This window comes from Euprymna scolopes, chromosome 46 (genome assembly GCF_053919585.1).
Source record: "Euprymna scolopes isolate OS-2025 chromosome 46, ASM5391958v1, whole genome shotgun sequence".
Taxonomy (NCBI): Eukaryota; Metazoa; Mollusca; class Cephalopoda; order Sepiida; family Sepiolidae; genus Euprymna; species Euprymna scolopes.
Genome location: NC_136527.1, coordinates 95,542,536 through 95,565,815, shown reverse-complemented (window position 1 = coordinate 95,565,815; position 23,280 = coordinate 95,542,536). Strand labels below are relative to the sequence as shown.

The 23,280-nt window shown below is 34.8% G+C and overlaps 1 protein-coding gene across 2 annotated transcripts in view; it reads right to left on the bottom strand.

The window, feature by feature from the left end:
- The window catches only part of LOC145270723 (nuclear valosin-containing protein-like), an 88,776-nt gene that overhangs the window by 18,005 nt on the left and 47,491 nt on the right, over nt 1-23,280 (bottom strand). For both annotated transcript variants that reach the window (XM_080126331.1, XM_080126332.1), the window contains 4 exons: nt 22,648-22,770; nt 14,977-15,081; nt 3,950-4,012; nt 804-926 (listed from right to left, as the gene is read on the bottom strand). In XM_080126331.1, the coding sequence (XP_079982457.1) occupies nt 804-926; nt 3,950-4,012; nt 14,977-15,081; nt 22,648-22,770 (414 nt within the window). The remainder of the gene's footprint in view (nt 1-803; nt 927-3,949; nt 4,013-14,976; nt 15,082-22,647; nt 22,771-23,280) is intronic.

Sequence of the window (23,280 nt, the reverse complement as noted above, 5' to 3'; positions counted from 1 at the left end):
CCCTTCTATATGGTTGTGAAACGTGGGTGCTCTCCAGACGTCACGAAAAACAACTAAACCACTTCCATCTTCGATGTCTTCGGAACATCTTGAACATTCGCTGGCAAGACAAGATCCCAGACACTGATGTTCTCGAGAGGTCCAAGCTCCCAAGCGTCATCACTACGATCCACAAAGCGCAAACCCGCTGGGTAGACCACGTGTATCGGATGACAGACTCGCGCATACCAAAACAACTGCTCTATGGTGAACTCCGGTGCGGAATGAGAAGAGCTAGTGGACAGTGCAAATGGTTCACAGACACTCGGATGTCCTATATGAAAGACTTCAACATTGACGTGAGCTCATGGGATAGCAGTGCTACCAACAGGCCAACCTGGCACCGCTTGGTACACGAGGGCTCTCTGCTCGCGGAGGCAAGACGAACTGAATCTGCAAAAGAGAAGCGCGCTGCGCGAAAAGCCCGAGATGCTGAAGTGGCCGTCTTCAGCCACTGGTGTCCAACATGTAGCAGGGGCTTCCATGCCCGGATTGGACTGATCAGCCACCTGCGGACACACAACTAGTTGTCTATGGTCATAATCGACTCCGATTGACGAACACACACACACAGTCAAAAACATTTTAACAGTAACAATACTCCATGCATGGGTGAATGGTGACTCTGTAAAGATATAGGATACTCTTAGGTGTGAGTATTGACGCTGAAGGTGTACAGACTTGAGTCCGCTATGTTTTGTAATCAATTACAATGGTAAAACTGTGGTATACACCGATTCATACATAACAACAGGATGACCTACCTCTCCACTGTCGTGTCTCCGAGGAACGAGGGCGTCTAATTCATCAAAAAATATCACACATGGTGCTGAATTTCGGCCTCGTTGAAACACTTGCCGGACCGCTCGTTCACTCTCGCCAACATACTGAAGAAAAAAGCAAAAAAAAAGAAACAAAGAAAAAAATAACTAAAAAGAATCAAATAGATTTGAGGCACCCCCAGTATGAGTAAAGATGAAATGAACATTGTTTTAAGAAAGGAGTTTATTTAGAAAACGTTTTAGGAATAAATATAAAAACAGTTTTCTTAACTTTTGTTGTACGTTCCCTATGAACTCTGAAACTGCTGGACCGATTTTTTTTTTTTTTAAACTAAAGGGGGAGCACCCAGCTTTGCCTGGTCGTAAAATACGCTTAAATATGATATTTTAATTCGTCCAGATTTTGTATATATTATGATAGAGCTGTGATCTCAAAAGTTTTTAAAAAATTTAAAAAATATTTGGGTGCCATCAGCTAGAATCGAAACTGAAAACAAAACTGTAACATTCAAAGCTGGTGATGTTACCACTGTACCAACGTGACACACATATGATCAAAAATGAATATGAATGTACAAAATGTATAACGATTTTTTTCAATCTTGACCCCTTAAAAACAATTTTAACAAGCTAATGACCAATAGAAGAACGGTCCATTAAAAAATCCAATCATTTAAGGCCCCTAGTGCCGCTCTGTGACTTTTAGTTTCGAAGGAGATAGAGTTTGAAAATATGAGGACAGACAGACAGGCATATAACCTTTTATATATTAGACTATTGGGATTAACATCCATACACATCTTCTCAAGAAAGCAACTGATCGATCGGATTGGGCTGAAATAAGGGTCAAAATAGACCAACATCCCACATCATTATGGATCGCAACTATTTACTTGCCTCCCCATGAGGGCAAAGTTTTTTTTTTTTTTTTTTTTTTTTTTACACAGTGATCACCACTTATCAAGGCCCGGAAGCCACTCAGGGATAAGATTTATTGCAAGTACATTACGTTAGTGTGGAGATTTGATGGAGTGTTTAATTAAGGGGGCGGTTCATTAGGAATTTGTTAACATTGGACTTGAAGACATCCAAGTTGTAGTCCGGAGGGAAGCAGGCAGACGGAACAGAGTTCCACAGGCGTGCACTTCTAAGAAAGAAGCTTTGTTCATGGAATCCGCGTTTTGATTTAGGCACAGATATAGAGTGGGGGAAATTTTTCACAGTGGATTCAGCTAGACGGGTGTTTTTCGTGAAAGATTGGCGAGGGGAGACCAGAGATTGGAGTTCAGACGAGCACCTGCCATGAAAATAACGATAAAACAAGGATAGGCTCGCAATGTCTCTTCTGTGAGAGAGGGGTTGCAGGGTAGAGAAAAGGGCATCCCCCACTAAGCTACGAAGTCTATTTTGTACTCTGTCAAGGCATGATAGGCTGTTTTTGGCAGCTCCTGCCCAGATATGGCAACAGTATTCCATCCTTGGAAGGTTAGTTTTTTTTTATTGTGGAGAAAATCCTGATCTCTAAAGATGGGAATTCTGTATTGGAACAAAAAAAAATATCTTTATTACAAAATGACAAAAGTTGAGGGTGAAGGAATTAATGTTTTGGATTGCTGATTAGCAGACTGACAGCATTCCCCAATAGGAGTAGTTCAGGTGATTGGCTATAAATAAACCCCTTCTCAAAGAGAGAAGGTAAAAACCTGTAGGTGTGGACCTCCTAGGACTACCCAGAACAAAGACTTCAACCTGGCAGAGCAGCCACAATGCCTCTTCCTCTTCAGTAGGACTGAATGTCGAGAACGTATCATCGACTGATAATTCTATGTAAAGAATTCACAGAATGCGCAAATAACAGAACGGGCAAATAACTAAACGGGCAAATAACAGAACGGGCAAATAACTGAACGAGCAAATAACCGAACGGGCAAATAACTGAACGGGCAAATAACTGAACGGGCAAATAACAGAACGGGCAAATAACTGAACGGGCAAATAACTGAACGGGCAAATAACTAAACGGGCAAATAACCGAACGGGCAAATAACTGAATGGGCAAATAACTGAACGGGCAAATAACAGAACGGGCAAATAACTGAACGAGCAAATAACCGAACGGGCAAATAACTGAACGGGCAAATAACTGAACGGGCAAATAACAGAACGGGCAAATAACTGAACGGGCAAATAACTAAACGGGCAAATAACTAAACGGGCAAATAACTGAACGGGCAAATAACTGAATGGGCAAATAACTGAACGGGCAAATAACTGAATGGGCAAATAACTGAACGGGCAAATAACAGAACGGGCAAATAACTGAACGGGCAAATAACAGAACGGGCAAATAACTGAACGGGCAAATAACTAAACGGGCAAATAACTAAACGGGCAAATAACTAAACGGGCAAATAACTGAATGGGCAAATAACTGAACGGGCAAATAACAGAACGGGCAAATAACTAAACGGGCAAATAACTGAACGGGCAAATATCTGAACGGGCAAATAACTGAACGGGCAAATAACAGAACGGGCAAATAACAGAATGGGCAAATAACTAAACGGGCAAATAACTGAACAGGCAAATAACTGAACGGGCAAATAACTGAACAGGCAAATAACAGAACGGGCAAATAACTAAACGGGCAAATAACTGAACGGGCAAATAACAGAACGGGCAAATAATCAAACGCACAAATAACCAAATGTGCAAATAACAGATTGGGCGCAAATGACAAAATGAGCAAATAACAAAATGGGTAAATAACAGGATCAATCACATTACTCTTTTGAAAAAAAAAGAAAAAAAAGAAAAAAAAAGAAAAAAAGGAAGAAAAAAAGAAAAGAAAAAAAGGAAGAAAAAAAGGAAGAAAAAAAAAAGAAAAAAGGAAGAAAAAAAGAAAAAAAGAAAGAAAAAAGAAAAAGAAAGGAAAAAAGAAAAAAAGAAAAGAAAAAAAGAAAAAAAAGAAAGAAAAAAAAAGAAAAAACAGAAGAAAAAAGAAAAAAAAGGAAAAAAAAAAGAAGAAAAAGAAAGAAAAAAAGAAAGAAAAAAAAGAAAAGAAAAAAAAAAAGAAAAGAAAAAAAAAAAGAAAAAAGAAAGAAAAGAAAATGGTGGAATCAACTTACCATATTTAACAGTTCCGGTCCTTTCACAGAAATAAAATTAATACCAGACTCATTTGCAATAGCCTGAAAAATATATAAAAAAAAAAAAAAAAAAAAAACAAGTGTTGAAAGATGGGCTTGAACTCACAACGTTCAAGATTAATTCATTAGCATTATTTTTTATTATTTGGACTATGGTTCTCATATTGAGCATTATTTTCAAAACATTTTGGTCAACATAACCTCCAACCTTCTTCAGGTGTGTCTTATTGAACAAAATTTCAAACAGAACCCTTTATCTACAAAGGTAACATTCGTTTGCTCCGTCAGCCATGACTGAATAGAGGTCCTAAATAATTTGCAATTGTATTTCGAGTACTGTCCATACTGAGGATTGAACCTTCAACCTCCAGAAGAGCAGCAATGAAGAAGGACTCATTTTTCTTCTAATAAGGAGACTTGGGCACCAACTGCAGTGCCTTCTTAACTTCTGTTCTCAGCCGTGGACGAAGAAAAGAACATTTGTAAATGCCTAGGTGTCGGACTGCCTTATAAAACAATATGTCTTCAACTACATTACAGATTATTATGAACTTCCATATTCGGTATGCAGCCAGTATGGGTTGCTACCCACACTTTAGGGCCATAAGGTGCTATAAAAAACGGCTAATCTCATACTTTACCTGCAGCAGACTTTGACACATCATAGACTGTAAAAGGACTTACTATGGCTTCATAGAAGCGAACTACCTGCTCCAAAGTTGGACGCAAGATGGCACCCACTGCTAAAAACAGCCTATCCTGCCTTGACAGAGTACAAAATAGACTTCGTGGTTTGGTGGGGGATGCCCTTTTCTCTTCCCTGCAGCCTCTCTCTCACAGAAGAAACGTTGCGAGCCTGTCTTTGTTTTATCGTTATTTCCATGGCAAGTGCTCGTCTGAGCTCCAATCTCTCGTCCCCCCCCCTCTCGCCAATCTTTCACGAGAAACGCCCATCTGGCTGAAACTACTGTCAATAATTTTCCCCACTCTTTATCTGTGCCTAAATCCAAACGTAGCTTCTTTCTTAGAACTGCACGCCTGTGGAATTGTCTTCCGTTTTCCTGCTTTCCAGCTGACTACAATATGGTTGTCTTCAAGTCTAACGTAAACAAGTTCTTGACGAGCCGTTCCATATAAGTTAACAAATTTACCGAATTTTCATTACTAATGATTACTATATTTTCCAATTTCTACTGTACACTCTTTAACCCTTATCCTTGAGTGGCCTCTTGGCCTTGATAATGTGGCGATGACTGTGTAAAAAAAAAAAATATAGATTGGTTAGGTTTTGGGTAAGTGTGTGATACTGTCATCTAGTGTGGAAATAGAGACCCCCGTCGTTGTCCGCGGATAGCTATCTAGTTGCCCCATCAACACAGACCTCGCCGAGCTGATTGCTTCGAAGGCAAAAATCTAAGACTGCCTCTGATTGTCCTAAAGACTGACTCCAAGACCGACTCTCCAAAGACTCTCAGTAATAACAACAGTGGCATTTATATAAAAACTAGTGGGGGTAAACGGTATTGCCCGGGTGTGATGAGGTGGGGGTGGGGTTTGGTGTGGGTAAATTAAAACAAAATGAAAAATAAAGAATAAGTGAACGTAAAAACCCTATTTAAATATTATAACAAAAAACAAAAAACAGCAAACGTGATGCAAAATAAGCGAACAATGTTAAAACTTCTGTTAAAAAAAATCGGAAAAACAAAAACAAAAAAACAGCGATTGTGATGGAAAAATTTTTTTTAAATTAAAAAAAAAAATGGAATAAATAACCCCGTTTCAATATTAAAACTCTAAAAATCGAAAAAAAAAAATATATATATCTGATATCTCGGCTTGAACATTGGAGTGGCTTCAGGAGTCCCCTCTGCCTGGGGGTTATTTTATCGGTCTCTGGGGAGGAAGGGGAGCTTCCTGGTCTTTTCTCTCCTTACGGGAGAGGCGGGTTAGGGTTATTTTGCCTGGGAGTTATTTTATCGACAGCATGGTGAGGATCCACCTCACAGATCCAGTCTCCGGGGAGGAAGGGGAGATTCCTGGTCTTTTCTCTCCTTACGGGAAAGGCCGATGCTGCTCTGCGGCTAGTTGGTGTTGCTGGCCTCTCCCTCGACAAAGAACGGACGCCAGCTGGGGTGTATCAAATAGGGGTGGGGATTTCGGTTCAGCAGAGGGGCTCTGGGATTCGGGGGGCTGAACCGTAGAGACAGTCTTCTCTAGATGCATGGGGGATGAAGAACGGGACCCAGCATCCTTGGTCTTCTTGTTTCCGGCATTCTACAACGACTGCCGGGTTGTTGCTGACTACCTTCTCCCCTTCAGAATCTGATGAGGAGACCGGATTCTTCCTTTTCCTGCCACTATAATGACTGGTCTATGATCGAAGTTTAGTCAGTTTTTTTATATTTAAACTAATTCAAGAAAGAACATTTTTTTGCGCATGCGTGTTTGGCTAAATTGTTATGAACGAATCTAGCATGGTAGAGAGAACCTATCTTTTTCGCAGCGACCTGGCAATGTTCTCAATGTAATTTTTCTAACTCATGTTTCCTGCGAACGTTAGGCCGAGGAGTTTAAAAGATGTACTTACAGTTAAAGAGTCTTTGGCGATTGTTATTGGTGGTAGAGAAGGTTTCTTGTAGTTATTGAAGGAAACAAGTTTAGTCTTGGCAGCATTGAATGGGACCATCAAATTTTGTCTCCATTCCACTACAGATTGGAGGTCATCCTCTAGTGTTTCTGCCATTTCTTTAGATATGTGTTCATTTGTTTTCCTGTCGTGTTATAATCTTATGAGACGACTGACTAATTTTTATGATTTCAGGTTCAAATAAACAGCTACAGCAGGAATTGGAATACACCCTACTAAAGCCTAATTGTCACAGCTGATGAATTTAAAAAATACAATCTGGACGTGAGGACAGTTTAGAAGAACGATATGCAATAAAATTCTGTTTTAAACTTGGAAAAAAATGTTACAGAAACGTATGGAATTCTTCAGATTGTTTTTGGACCATCTTGCGTGAACTGAGTATCAATTTTTGAGTGGAGTGAGAAATTCAAGGAAGGTGGGGAGTCTGTGAGGGATGATGAGAGGTGTGGGAGGAGTAAGAAAGTCAGAACACCAGAGTTGATTGGTCAAATAAAGAGATAACATTAGGAAATTAAGAGAAACCCTTAAATTTCTAAATTCAAGCAAATTCTTAATTTGGGAAATTGACTTAAAAAGAAAATGGTGAAAACCAAAAAGAAAACCCCAGATAATGAAGAGTGTGTCCATTTAAAAAAAAAATTATTTCAAAAGAATAAAAATAAATGTTAAGTGTCAGATTTCAGTTTCTTTTTGTTTATTTATTTATTTTTGTTTTTACACAGTGATCACCACTTATCAAGGCCCGGAAGCCACTCAAGGATAAGGGTTATTGCAAGTACATTACGTTAGTGTGGAGATTTGATGAAGTGTTTAATTAAGGGGGGGGGCGGTTCATTGGGAATTTGTTAACATTGGACTTGAAGACATCCAAGTTGTAGCCCGGAGGGAAGCAGGCAGACGGAAGAGAGTTCCACAGGCGTGCAGTTCTAAGAAAGAAGCTTTGTTCATGGAATCCGCATTTTGATTTAGGCACAGATATAGAGTGGGGGAAATTTTTCACAGTGGATTCAGCTAGACGGGTGTTTTTCATGAAAGATTGGCGAGGGGGGACCAGAGATTGGAGTTCAGATGAGCACCTGCTATGGAAATAACAATAAAACAAGGATAGGCTCGCAACGTCTCTTCTGTGGGAGAGAGGTTGCAGGGTAGAGGAAAGGGCATCCCCCACTAAGCCACAAAGTCTATTTTGTACTCTGTCAAGGCAGGATAGGCTGTTTTTAGCAGCTCCTGCCCAGATATGGCAACAGTATTCCATCCTTGGATGTACTTGGCTTTTATATAGATAGAGAATTGCATCAGTAGTAAGATATCTTCTGGAGCAGTAGAAGGATCCCACCATCTTTCCAGCGACCTTGGCAACAGACTTGATGTACGTGTTCCATTTCAGATCAGGAGTAAAGGTCAAACCCAGAAGCTTGTCAAAACACGGGGCCTCATCCAGACGAGAGCCATCCATCACAATTGATGCCAGCTGGGGATCAGAGCGTTGATGATGTAAGGATAGGAATTTGGTTTTGGATGCATTAAAGGTAACCAGCCACATCTTCCCCCACTGAACCAGTCATGATTTTTCTTTCCAATGGTGTTAAAGTGTTGCAGCAATTAAATAGGAATGAATTAGAAAATGCTTAGAGATTCCTAGTGAGAGTAGTAGGTGTGGGAAAGGCTTACCAATGGAAAAAGTTGAATGTTTCTATAGAGATAATAAGTGCACAGTTTGATTGGTTGGATGGTTGTTTTTGTTTTACGGCATATCAACCCTTTCCGTGTTATTTAATGCCGAATTCAAAGATTTTGAAGAAAAAATTTTGTTAATAGAATATATTTGTTGTTTTCACGTCGGTTTCTATTTAACCCATAGTTGGGACCCTAACAGGTACTACCACTCCGGGTCAGAGTGGACCTGGGAGCAATGGTAATTAAAGGGTGGCTCCACACTCCCGAAAGTCCACAAGCTGGGGCCTCACCACTGGATATAGTTTAAGGTCATATCCAGGACCCCCATTGAGGGACTTTTACCCTCTGCAGGGGAGCAGTCGGCGTATTCTAATGCCCCACCGACAGGGCCAAAGTGCACAGTTTGATCTCAGTGTGGGAACTGTACACACAATTATTTGCGAGGAACTGAAGATACGGAAAATTTGCCCAAATGCATCAGCCCACAACTCCATCTTTGTCACCCCCAGAATAATCCAATTTACAAAAATTCCACTACGTATGTTTACTACGCTATAATCACATTGACTAATGTATACCCATTAACCCTTATCCTCGAGTGGCCTCCGGGCTTTGATTAGTGGTGATTCCTGTGTAAAAAAGATGGCCATCAAGACAGTTCCTCACCCTCCCTATAGTCTAAGTCTTGCTCCCTGTGACTTTTTGTTATTCCCTAAGCTCAAGGAAAACCTTTAAAGGCTGTAGTTATGAGACAATTGAGGAGATGAAAGAGGGTCATCGACACGCTCATGCAAGAGGACTTCCATGGAGTCTTCCAGAAGTTGTTGGAACGGTAAAACAAGTGCATTACAGCCGGAGGAGATTACTTCGAAGAGGACTAGAGTTTCATGAGTGTACTATCAATATAAGTGCTCATATGAAAAAAGTCTGGAAACTTATTTATATATATATGTATATGTGTTTGTCTGTCTTGCTAAAAAACTTTAAAACTTGCCTCCTCCTACTCCTGTCAGCGTCCGATCTCACAGCCGTGTGAACGCTCGCTGACACCCGATTTCTTTCCGTCTGGCAAAACCTTGGACGTCCCGCTCGCGGTACACGTGCTGCAGCGACTTCTCGTCCGACAACGCATAAGCGTCGACGTCTGCCGCATCTTCTGATACGTGGACGGTGATAGCGCTCCTTCTTCCGCCACCTCCACCTTTGTTAGCGCCAAAGAAGATCGATCGAGCAGTCGTGGTCGCAGCAGTCGATTAACCCGTTTTCACCATCCGCAGTTCCCGCCGCCGCCGCCGATCAAGTCGTTCCTCTTCTTGTTCGTTCGTTCCCATACCGTCGATTTGCACGGCTGCTGGATGAGCCATCCTCTGTCCGGCGAAGCGCTCACGTCAGTGATCGATACTTGCACCGACAGTCCCCCCCGCTCGCGACTCGGTGCTCGAATTGGACTCGTTCGTTTTAACTCGATGCGATTGTGAAAAGGGGACCGGTCGTCAATGTCGTCGTCGCTGCCGCCGCTATCATCTGTGTGTGTCGACGATATTGTTCGCCCGGTCCACCGCGTTGTTGTCGGTTTTTTTTCCCTGACGTTCGCCGTCGCACGGACGAAAGAGGAAAAAAGCTTGAAAAAGCCGCCCAAAAAAATCGGACCGAGGAGCCGCTTGCGAGAACGCGCTATGTGCACGTTGTCTCTAATAAATCTGGTATTGTCTGAAGTAGGGCAGGGATGGGCATGTATAATAAGAAAAATTTAGAACAAAAAATATTCATTCTGTGAGGGTCAACTGGGTCAGTTTTTTTGGAGGGGGCGGGGCGTTTTTTCCTGGATTTCTAATGCTATCTATACTCCTATAAATTCGTTTCTCTTTTGTGTGTATTGATATTCATATTAAAAACCCTCTTTTCTATTTATTTAAATTGTATTTTCTATTTATTTAAAAAGAAAATACAATTTTCTTATATATGGGTCATAGAATTGCATTCACTGGCAAAAGAGCTAATTTGCATATTCTTTTAAACATTCATTTTAATTAATTCCCTGTTAGTTTTTTCCGTTTTCTTATGGGATGATCATCTTTAGTTAACTATTACGTGTAATTATATTCATGCAGATATTCTACATGATTTATACTTGCATAATATTTGCGAAAAAAGTGTGCAGTAAACACAAAATTGTTTCCATATATATTTATGTATACGTATATATTTTTGTTTAATCTATCAAAGTGAACGTGTCCGTGTGTCTGTCAATTTTCTTATGTATGGCTTGTGGAATTGCATTCACTAGCAAAAGATCTAGCTAATTTGCATATTCTTTTAAACATTCGTTTTAATTAATTCCCTATTAGTTGCTTCAGTTTTTTAATGGGATAATCATCTTTAGTTAACTATTACGTGTAATTATATTCATCAGATATTCTACATGATTTATACTTGCGTAATATTTGCGAAAAAAGTGTGCAGTAAACACAAAATTGTTTCCATATATATTTATGTATACGTATATATTTTTGTTTAATCTATCAAAGTGAACGTGTCCGTGTGTCTGTCAATTTTCTTATGTATGGCTTGTGGAATTGCATTCACTAGCAAAAGATCTAGCTAATTTGCATATTCTTTTAAACATTCGTTTTAATTAATTCCCTATTAGTTGCTTCAGTTTTTTAATGGGATAATCATCTTTAGTTAACTATTACGTGTAATTATATTCATGCAGATATGATTTATACTTGCATAATATTTGCGTAAAAAGTGTACAGTAAACACAAAATTCTTTCTGTATATATTTATATATGCGTATATATTTTTGTTTATCTATATATCTATAAAAGTGAACGTATCTGTGTGTCTGTGTACATTTCCCTACGCAATAACTCTGTCAGTTTTTAGTCAACAGACTCGAAATTTGATATACAGGGGACTGAGATTTGGGAAAATCGTCGTAATCGGTTTTTGGCCAGAAATTTGGAGATTAAGGGGTCAAAGTTCAACGATTTGACCTTTGAGAACTCTACCAAACTCCTCCGACAATTTTGGGTCTACGCACTTGAAATTTTAGATATAGGTTCCTTGGACATGAATCTAACTTAATAATTTGATTTGAGCCCAAAACAATAAATTTTAAGGGGTCATAATAGGGGTCAAAGTTAAAAGAAATTGACCTCTGCGGTCTCTTTCAAATTACTCAGACAATTTCTGGTCTAAATATTTGAAATTTTACATAAAGGGTATTCAGAGATAGGGCAATTTTTTTGGGTCGAAAATTTTTAGTTACCAATATATAAATGTATGTATGTATGTCTGCATGTCTGCCATAAACTCTCAATAGAGACAACGGATTTTACCAAGATCAGTATCGTTTTAAAGTTTGACCTTTCATATGACAAATATCGAAAAATTGGCTAAAAACATTAATATCTTCCCCTTCAACTAGGTACTTTTCTACAGGGGGGGGGGTCACTTTTTTCGCCGATATTTTTTAAAGTTATCCTCTCCTTTAGATTGTCTAGCCTTACTTTTAAAAAATGTCGCTTCCGGTTTGGCTGCTGTCGTAACAGCATAAACGTTAGGTTTTACCCTGTTTTTTTCCTCCTTTGTGTTACAGGTTCGAGCCTGCCTTCCTACTACCACATTTTTTTTTTTTTTTTGATTAACATACCCATCCAAACACCCGGGCAACGCCGGGCTGAAATGCTAGTAAAGTAATAATTTTAAAAGAAAACAATGTAGGGTGAACCGGGGTAATTCCACCCACGGGGGAATTACACCCCCTTTACATATAATGGGAAATAACTTCTGTCAAAAGTGCTGTTTCATTCCTAACTTGAGTTGTCCATTTAACAGAGTTGCTTCCCTTGAATAGTATTTCCTTTCCAGAAGGCATTTTGGTGGGAAATTTGATTGCTTCAAGTTTGAAAACATCATCCTACTCCATCCATCCATCAAGTACACCTTCCGCACTTTTTATGATGAGATCATAGAGTGAAGATGTTGCTTTCTTAATCCGACACAGGTTATACTAATTTCTTACCCTTTTTTCTTTACTTTGAAACACCCAATCTTTCTATTTCAGGCCTGGTATTTTATTATTTTATTTGGGTTTTATCATCTATGCCTCTTGGGGATAAATCCACTCCCTGGGGGGGGGGGGGAGTTTTCCAACAGCCATTCTGTGGAGTCCTGAAGGATTATGCTAGCTAAAACAGCTGCCAGGATATATGGTGTTAAAGTGTTGCAGCAATTAAATAGGAATGAATAAGAAAATGCTTAGAGATTCCTAGTGAGAATAGTAGGTGTGGGAAAGGCTTACCAATGGAAAAAGTTGGATGTTTCTATAGAGATAATAAGTGCACAGTTTGATTGGTTGGATGGTTGTTTTTGTTTTACGGCATATCAACCCTTTCCGGGTTATTTAATGCCGAATTCAAAGATTTTGAAGAAAAAATTTTTTTAATAGAATATATTTGTTGTTTTCAGGTCGGTTTCTATTTAACCCATAGTTGGGACCCTAACAGGTACTACCACTCCGGGTCAGAGTGGACCTGGGAGCAATGGTAATTAAAGGGTGGCTCCACACTCCCCAAAGCCCACAAGCTGGGGCCTCACCACTGGATATAGTTTAAGGTCATGTGGAGTCCTGAAGGATTATGCTAGCTAAAACAGTTTCCAGGATATATGGCGAGAGTCTGACATCTGCTGAATTTATTCAGAGGATGGCACAAGAAGAGGAAGAGAGGCAGCCTAAAAGAGCAAAACTCGGGCCAGCTTAAAGGGGGGGGGAGGGAAAGAAATCAAGAGTGGAAATATCTGCTGATGACGAGTCCGAGCTGGAGTTCAATTGTGACACTGAAAGTGATAAAGATTGGCAGCCAAAACTGTCAGCCTGAGTTGGCAACAAGGATGAAGATGAAACTTCCTCAGCAAGAAAGCAGAAAGTAAAGGGAAATGGAAAGGGAAAGAAAGAACATGCTACCATCTCTGATGACGATTCACAAATCGGGGACAGTGATGAGCGCTGGTCAAACCAGTCACTCCATGGTGATGATGATGACAATGATGAACAAACTCCGTCAACACGGTCAAGAAAACTTTTCAGTCAAACAATAGGCTAGGCTTCCTTGTGTGGGGGTGTAGAGCTGGCTTTGTTCATGTTAAGTGCCTTTGAAAAGACACTGTAGGTCAGTTATATTGTTCCTATTTACTACGCCTCCCCACGGGACAGAGTTAGACACCAGGGTCGTTTTTTAACGTGGAGAAAAGGTACAAAAATAAAAATGGTCTCAGTCGTGAAGGATTTCTCCTCCACCGAAAGAGAACAAGAAATGAAAGTGCAGCATCTGAAGAACAGATGGTATTTATTTGCTCCCCCACCGAGCAAATTAGGCACAAGGCCGATTTTTAATGTGAGGACTGAAGGGAGGGGGAAGGGAAAAAGGGGACCAGCTCCCGAGAGGTGGGAAATGGGAGCTGGTTAATGGTCAGGCATGTGGGGTTGCCCCCACATCTGATCTTTGCTAGTCATAGCTTGCAGTATCTGTCGGAACAGATACTACACTGTGATCTTGTCCCGAAGGCCAAGAATTGTTACTTACACTTTTGATGCTTAAAGGAGGCAAAGGAAATGGAAGGAAGATGGGGTGGAATTGCCCCTTTGTTTCGTAAATATTGAAATTGATATAAAACATGTTTTTTTTTCACTGACCCTGTTACACGAGTTCAAGTTTTTTACATATTAAACTGTTTTTACCTATATATGTGTGCGTTAAGTTTTCTTTTGGTAAAAACTATCATTTTGTCTTTGGCAGCCATTTTTGCAAAGTTGGGGGTGGAATTACCCCGGTTCACCCTACACATGTATTAATTTGGAAAACTTGTTGAGTCATCTTCCGAAAATGACATCATTTCTTATAAAATTATGGTGTCGGTGACAGGAGGGAAACATGATAATATTGAATTTTATGGTGAAGCAAGGGTTGCTCAATCACTAACCGTGATGTGTACACTTTGTTATCACAAGACGATCCTTCTAGGCCTAATCTTCTTTTTTGTTTGGGAAGAGTTAAAATTTTGGGAATGGGGGGGGGGCTCAATGGAATGCTGAGGACAGATACTACACTTTCATCTTAGCCAAAAGCCAGGGATCGATAGTTTCCCCCCAAGGCATTATTTTCTCCTGTTTTGTTTGGTAATAGTTAACATGAGGTATCCGTTATGCAATCCAAATTCTGGATTAGTCTATCGTGAAGCAAGTGTTGCCTAATCTCTAACTGCACTTTGATCTTAGCAAAAAGGCTAAGTAATGCTAAAAATATAGTGGTAAGTGAAATTCTGAGAACAGATACCCTGTGATCAGATACTACACTTTGATCTTTGTTACTTGGCTTTGTTCACAATAGAAAATTATATGACAGTCATCAAAAAGTGCTCAATATCCTAAGACTAGCAGGTAGGTTCAAATCAATTTAATTTCTTCTATTTGTTTTATACGATCTTGGGCAATGCCAGCTAGCCCTGCTAGTCTTTTATAGAAAAGCTAGTTGTCTGTGTGTATGTGCATATGTTTGTATGTTTAGCTAAACGTCAAAAACTATAAAATAAACACCCACAAAGTTAAAATGAGAGTAAACTGTTGACGAATAATTAGTGAATTCAGTTGGCACTTCGGCAGTTTACTCACCTTGGCCAAAAGAGTTTTCCCACATCCAGGTGGCCCAGCCAGGAGGATCCCAGGTGCTTTGGTTAAACCAAGGGATTTGAACTGTTCTGGGTATTTGACTGGAGCCTGTAAAATAAGTAGAAAGATTAGCATCGAATGTGTGCATGGGGGGGTGGGGGGAGAAAAATGTAAAGAGAGATGAAAGAGAAAGAGGGAGAGAGAGAAAGAAAAAACAAAAAAGGAGACAGAAAGAGAAGAAAAAGATAGGGAGGGAGAGGAAAAAAGACAGAGAGGGGAGAGAGAGAAGGTGAAAGAGAGAGAGAGAGAATATGAAAGAGAGAGAGAGAGAATATGAGAGAAAGAGAGAGAGAGAGATGAAAGAGAGAGAGAGAGAGATGAAAGAGAGAGAGAGAAGATGAAAGAGAGAGAGAGAGAAAGAGAGAGAGAGAGAGAGAGAGAGAGAGAGAGAGAGAGAAGATGAAAGAAAGAGAGAGAGAGAGAGAAGATGAAAGAGAGAGAGAGAGAGAGGATGAAAGAGAGAGAGAGAGAGAGAGAAGATGAAAGAGAGAGAGAGACAGACAGAGAAAGTTAAAAAACAAAAAAGGGACAGAAAGAGAGGAAAAAGATAGGGAGGGAGAGAAAAAAGACAAAGAAGAGAGAAAAAGACAGAGAAAACAAGAGGGAAGAAGAGAGGGAGAGAGAGATGAAAAGAAAGAAAAATAAAGAGAGAGAGAAAAAGATAGAGAAAGAGAGAAAGAGAAGGAGAGAGCAAGAGAGAGGTTGGTTGTTTTAAGTCACGTGGCTTTACTATCTTTCGCCTAGTTTGATTGGTTGATTTTGTTTTACGGCATATCAACCCTTAGGCCATATTATTTCAAAGCTAATTTTATTTCTTTTTACTTTTGAACTTTTTTGGTTGTTTTTGTTTTACGGCATATCAACCCTTTTCAGGTTATTTAATGCCGAATCCAAAGATTTTGAATAAAAAATTTTTTAATAGAATATATTTGTTGTTTTCAAGTCAGTTTCTTGGGACCCTAACAGGTACTACCACTCCAGGTCAGAGTGGACCTGGGAGCAATGGTAATTAAAGGGTGGCTCCATACTCCCCAAAGCCCACAAGCTGGGGCCTCACCACTGGATATAGTTTAAGGTCATATCCAGGACCAGTGAAAGAGAGAGAAAGTGAAGGTGAGAGAGAGAGAGAAGAAGAGAGAGTGAGGGAGAGGAGGAGAAAAGAGAAAAAGTGAGATAAGGAGAGAGAGTAAGTAATAAATATGCATACATTCAGATTCCTCATCACAAGTCATAAATACGAACGAGTTTAGCAAGCCGAGGTAGAGATGATGAAAGATATGCCAAAAACAAAAAGTTTAAACATATCACAAGTTACGACTACAATGATTCATAAAGGCGACTTATTATTTGTTGATTATGTAGCCAAGTCCACTCAGCTACTTCAAACAAATATATCTCTTTCGCAGGACATATCAGAGAGAGAGAGAAAGAGAGTGAAAAAAAAATAAATGGAAGAGAAAGAAAACAAATCATCAGAAATTAATTAATTGAAGATAGACCGGTTTCAATGAAATAAAAATGGTTTTTGATACAAACTCAATTAGAAAGAAATTTTTTTTGATATCGTTATGAATTTGTAATATCAAAATTTGAAATTCAAGCAAGTCAAAACTGATACATCTTTTTTTAAAAAGAAATTTTTTTTGATATCGTTATGAATTTGTAATATCAAAATTTGAAATTCAAGCAAGTCAAAACTGATACATCTTTTTTTAAAAAAAATTTTTTTTGATATCGTTATGAATTTGTAATATCAAAATTTGAAATTCAAGCAAGTCAAAACTGATACATCTTTTTTTAAAAAGAAATTTTTTTTGATATCGTTATGAATTTGTAATATCAAAATTTGAAATTCAAGCAAGTCAAAAATGATATGTCTTTTTTTAAAAAAAATTTTTTTTGATATCGTTATGAATTTGTAATATCAAAATTTGAAATTCAAGCAAGTCAAAAATGATATGTCTTTTTTTAAAAAGAAATTTTTTTTGATATCGTTATGAATTTGTAATATCAAAATTTGAAATTCAAGCAAGTCAAAACTGATACATCTTTTTTTAAAAAGAAATTTTTTTTGATATCGTTATGAATTTGTAATATCAAAATTTGAAATTCAAGCAAATCAAAACTGATACATCTTTTTTTAAAAAAAATTTTTTTTGATATCGTTATGAATTTGTAATATCAAAATTTGAAATTCAAGCAAGTCAAAACTGATACATCTTTTTTTAAAAAGAAATTTTTTTTGATATCGTTATGAATTTGTAATATCAAAATTTGAAATTCAAGCAAGTCAAAAATGATATGTCTTTTTTTTAAAAAAATTTTTTTTGATATCGTTATGAATTTGTAATATCAAAATTTGAAATTCAAGCAAGTCAAAAATGATGCGTCTTTTTTTAAAAAGAAATTTTTTTTGATATCGTCATGAATTTGTAATATCAAAATTTGAAATTCAAGCAAGTCAAAAATGATATGTCTTTTTTTAAAAAGAAATTTTTTTTGATATCGTTATGAATTTGTAATATCAAAATTTGAAATTCAAGCAAGTCAAAAATGATACATCGTTTTTTAAAAAAAATTTTTTTTGATATCGTTATGAATTTGTAATATCAAAATTTGAAATTCAAGCAAGTCAAAAATGATATGTCTTTTTTTAAAAAGAAATTTTTTTTGATATCGTTATGAATTTGTAATATCAAAATTTGAAATTCAAGCAAGTCAAAAATGATATGTCTTTTTTTAAAAAAAATTTTTTTTGATATCATTATGAATTTGTAATATCAAAATTTGAAATTCAAGCAAGTCAAAAATGATATCTCTTTTTTTAAAAAGAAATTTTTTTTGATATCGTTATGAATTTGTAATATCAAAATTTGAAATTCAAGCAAGTCAAAAATGATATGTCTTTTTTTAAAAAAAATTTTTTTTGATATCGTTATGAATTTGTAATATCAAAATTTGAAATTCAAGCAAGTCAAAACTTATACATCTTTTTTTAAAAAAAATTTTTTTTGATATCGTTATGAATTTGTAATATCAAAATTTGAAATTCAAGCAAGTCAAAACTGATACATCTTTTTTTAAAAAGAAATTTTTTTTGATATCGTTATGAATTTGTAATATCAAAATTTGAAATTCAAGCAAGTCAAAAATGATGTGTCTTTTTTTAAAAAAAATTTTTTTTGATATCGTTATGAATTTGTAATATCAAAATTTGAAATTCAAGCAAGTCAAAAATGATATGTCTTTTTTTAAAAAGAAATTTTTTTTGATATCGTTATGAATTTGTAATATCAAAATTTGAAATTCAAGCAAGTCAAAAATGATATGTCTTTTTTTAAAAAGAAATTTTTTTTGATATCGTTATGAATTTGTAATATCAAAATTTGAAATTCAAGCAAGTCAAAACTGATACATCTTTTTTTAAAAAGATATTTTTTTTGATATCGTTATGAATTTGTAATATCAAAATTTGAAATTCAAGCAAGTAAAAAATGATATGTCTTTTTTTAAAAAGAAATTTTTTTTGATATCGTTATGAATTTGTAATATCAAAATTTGAAGTTCAAGCAAGTCAAAAATGATATGTCTTTTTTTAAAAAGAAATTTTTTTTGATATCGTTATGAATTTGTAATATCAAAATTTGAAATTCAAGCAAGTCAAAAATGATATGTCTTTTTTTAAAAAAAATTTTTTTTGATATCGTTATGAATTTGTAATATCAAAATTTGAAATTCAAGCAAGTCAAAACTGATATGTCTTTTTTTAAAAAAAATTTTTTTTGATATCGTTATGAATTTGTAATATCAAAATTTGAAATTCAAGCAAGTCAAAACTGATACATCTTTTTTTAAAAAGAAATTTTTTTTGATATCGTTATGAATTTGTAATATCAAAATTTGAAATTCAAGCAAGTCAAAACTGATGTGTCTTTTTTTAAAAAAAATTTTTTTTGATATCGTTATGAATTTGTAATATCAAAATGTAAATTCAAGCAAGTCAAAAATGATATGTCTTTTTTTAAAAAGAAATTTTTTTTGATATCGTTATGAATTTGTAATATCAAAATTTGAAATTCAAGCAAGTCAAAAATGATATGTCTTTTTGTAAAAAGAAATTTTTTTTGATATCGTTATGAATTTGTAATATCAAAATTTGAAATTCAAGCAAGTCAAAAATGATACGTCTTTTTGTAAAAAGAAATTTTTTTTGATATCGTTATGAATTTGTAATATCAAAATTTGAAATTCAAGCAAGTCAAAACTGATACATCTTTTTTTAAAAAAAATTTTTTTTGATATCGTTATGAATTTGTAATATCAAAATTTGAAATTCAAGCAAGTCAAAACTGATACATCTTTTTTTAAAAAGAAATTTTTTTTGATATCGTTATGAATTTGTAATATCAAAATTTGAAATTCAAGCAAGTCAAAAATGATGTCTTTTTTTAAAAAAAATTTTTTTTGATATCGTTATGAATTTGTAATATCAAAATTTGAAATTCAAGCAAGTCAAAAATGATATGTCTTTTTTTAAAAAGAAATTTTTTTTGATATCGTTATGAATTTGTAATATCAAAATTTGAAATTCAAGCAAGTCAAAACTGATATGTCTTTTTGTAAAAAGAAATTTTTTTTTGATATCGTTATGAATTTGTAATATCAAAATTTGAAATTCAAGCAAGTCAAAACTGATACATCTTTTTTTAAAAAGAAATTTTTTTTGATATCGTTATGAATTTGTAATATCAAAATTTGAAATTCAAGCAAGTCAAAAATGATGTGTCTTTTTTTAAAAAGAAATTTTTTTTGATATCGTTATGAATTTGTAATATCAAAATTTGAAATTCAAGCAAGTCAAAAATGATACGTCTTTTTTTAAAAAGAAATTTTTTTTGATATCATTATGAATTTGTAATATCAAAATTTGAAATTCAAGCAAGTCAAAAATGATGTGTCTTTTTTTAAAAAGAAATTTTTTTTGATATCGTTATGAATTTGTAATATCAAAATTTGAAATTCAAGCAAGTCAAAAATGATACGTCTTTTTTTAAAAAGAAATTTTTTTTGATATCGTTATGAATTTGTAATATCAAAATTTGAAATTCAAGCAAGTCAAAAATGATGTGTCTTTTTTTAAAAAAAAATTTTTTTTGATATCGTTATGAATTTGTAATATCAAAATTTGAAATTCAAGCAAGTCAAAAATGATGTGTCTTTTTTTAAAAAGAAATTTTTTTTGATATCGTTATGAATTTGTAATATCAAAATTTGAAATTCAAGCAAGTCAAAAATGATGTGTCTTTTTTTAAAAAGAAATTTTTTTTGATATCGTTATGAATTTGTTGTATCAAAATTTGATCTTCAAGCAAGTCAAAAATGATATGTCTTTTTTTAAAAAAAAATTTTTTTTGATATCGTTATGAATTTGTAATATCAAAATTTGAAATTCAAGCAAGTCAAAAATGATGTGTCTTTTTTTAAAAAGAAATTTTTTTGATATCGTTATGAATTTGTAATATCAAAATTTGAACTTCAAGCAAGTCAAAAATGATATGTCTTTTTTTTTAAAAAAATTTTTTTTGATATCGTTATGAATTCGTAATATCAAAATTTGAAATTCAAGCAAGTCAAAAATGATATGTCTTTTTTTTAAAAAGAAATTTTTTTTGATATCGTTATTAATTTGTAATATCAAAATTTGAAATTCAAGCAAGTCAAAAATGATGTGTCTTTTTTTAAAAAGAAATTTTTTTTGATATCGTTATGAATTTGTAATATCAAAATTTGAAATTCAAGCAAGTCAAAAATGATACATATTTTTTTAAAGAAAGTTTTTTTTTAACCTTTAAAGATATTGCAAGATTTTGACTTTCTCTTGAGTCTTTTTCAAGCGATTTCTTTTTTTTTTTTTTAAGTGAACATAGTTTACCTAAATTTGGAATGGATGTCACTAAACATGACAAGAAAAACAAAACCATATCAGAGCTAGCAGTGTTAGAAATTTCGTGAAAATAGTGAATAATTCCACCCCATCTTTCCAAGCTTATAACTCCTCGAAAAATGTAATTCAAGCCCTAATTCTTTTTTTTCAATTAAAGGAGCAAGGACCAAGGTTTTATTAAAAAAAAAAAACAAAAAAAAAACAATGTGTTTTTATTTTTTTAAAAAGGTTTTAAACTTCGGACTTTACAGGTAAACTTCTAAAAAAGCGATTTTTTTTTTTGTTTTAAATTTGAATATATTATTTATTGACCTTTTCTCTTCAATTTGTGATATATAAAACTCCACGACATAAATTAATTATTTACTTTTTAATAGACATTTCAAAATGAGAGGCGTGAATTATTCGACCCCCTGTCTTTCCAAGCTTATAACTCCTCGAAAAATGTAATTCAAGCCCTAATCTTTTTTTCAATTAAAGGAGCAAGGACCAAGGTTTCATTAAAAAAAAAAAAAAGACAAAAAAAAAACAATGTGTTCTTATAAAATAAGGTTTTAAACTTCGGACTTTACAGGTAAATTTCTAAAAAAGGGATTTTTTTTTTTTGTTTTAAATTTGAATATATTATTTATTGACCTTTTCTCTTCAATTTGTGATATATAAAACTCCACGACATAAATTAATTATTTACTTTTTAAGAGAAAGTTGAAAATGGGTGACACTTGGGGGGGGCGTGAATTTAAAAAAAAAACGTTTGTCTAAAATATTATATTCGGTTTATTGGAAAGAGCATAAAATTTCACATTGACCCTGAAAATATCGTAAAAATAGAATCAATAGAAAAATTTTGATAGATTTTTTAAAGTTTAAAAATTGAAAAATATTGAGTTCGGAAAATTCATTACTGTTTTTAAAAAAAAAAAAAAATATTTTTATTACTTTTAAAACAACTGTAATAGTTTATTTTGGAAGTATAATCCATAAAGAAAATAAATAACCCACTTTTAACAGAGAAATTACGAGATTTTTATATTGTATTCGCAGTTTCGTGTTAGGGGTGTCAAAAATTCCTACAAAAATTCTGATACTGCTATATCAGAGCTCTACGGATAGATTTATCTTTAAGTTGACGTTTAACAACTAAATATTTTCGTTTACTAACCATATAGAAAAGTTACTAGCCAAACCTACATGATTTTTAGAATATGATATCTTCGTTCTGTGAAAATCTTTCTGTGTTTTTTAAATAAATGTAATTCTAAATATACAACAAATTTTATGTTGATATTTGAAGGTATAAACATTCTAATTTTCTAGGAGAATCCCAGCTGCTTTGGTTAAACCAAACGATTTGAACTGTTCAGGGTATTTATATATAGAGAAAGGGTTGGTGGACAAAGGATTGAACAATGAGTCGATCAATGTATCTTAGGGAGTGAGTTTTATGACAGTCTTTAAACATTTGGGAGTGGTTTACAGACCACTACAGTTTTCTGATGGTTGACGGCCATCTATTTAATGCCAGTTGCTAGTTAGACACAGTTGAGAACAGTTCCAAGCTTGACACAGCCGAAGGTAGATTATGGGCTCAACAGAAAACCACACACATATGCTCTTATATGTCGACAATAATAGAGCGATGCACGCTTAAAACATTTTTATTGACTTACCAAAATCGCCAGTTTTAACTCATCACGAATATCATGGAGGGCCCCGATATCATCCCAAGTGACATCCGGAATGGTGGCAAAGCCTTCTCGTTTGGCTGAAGGTTGAACAACTTTAAGTGCTTCCTGAAAAAGGCATTTAAAAAAAAGTTGAATGCAATCGTGTTTCGATCCGAGATCTCGTCAGGCCACTAGTTTGTCCAGATTAATCATCTGAATTATCTACCCCCCCCCCAGTCATGCCATTTTTCTGTTCAGCCATATTTGTTTTCTTTAACCCACATATAGTTTTATTCCTTTTCTTGAAACTTTTGAAATCATTACTATATATTATAATAATCAATAGAGAATTGGCTCTATAATAATAAATATGAAATCTGCATAAATTAAAGTGGACATTACTATATAATCGGTACAATATAATAACCAATAGAGAATTGGCTCTATAATAATAATAAATACAAAATCCGTATGAGTTAAAATATCATATTTAAGCATATTTTATGACTGGGCAATGCCTAGCGACCTGCTAGTGCGTAATATTATTATTATTTAATTTATAATGCATAATTTTATTATTAATATTTAATTCACAATGCATAATTTTCTTATTAATATTTAATTCATAATGCGTAA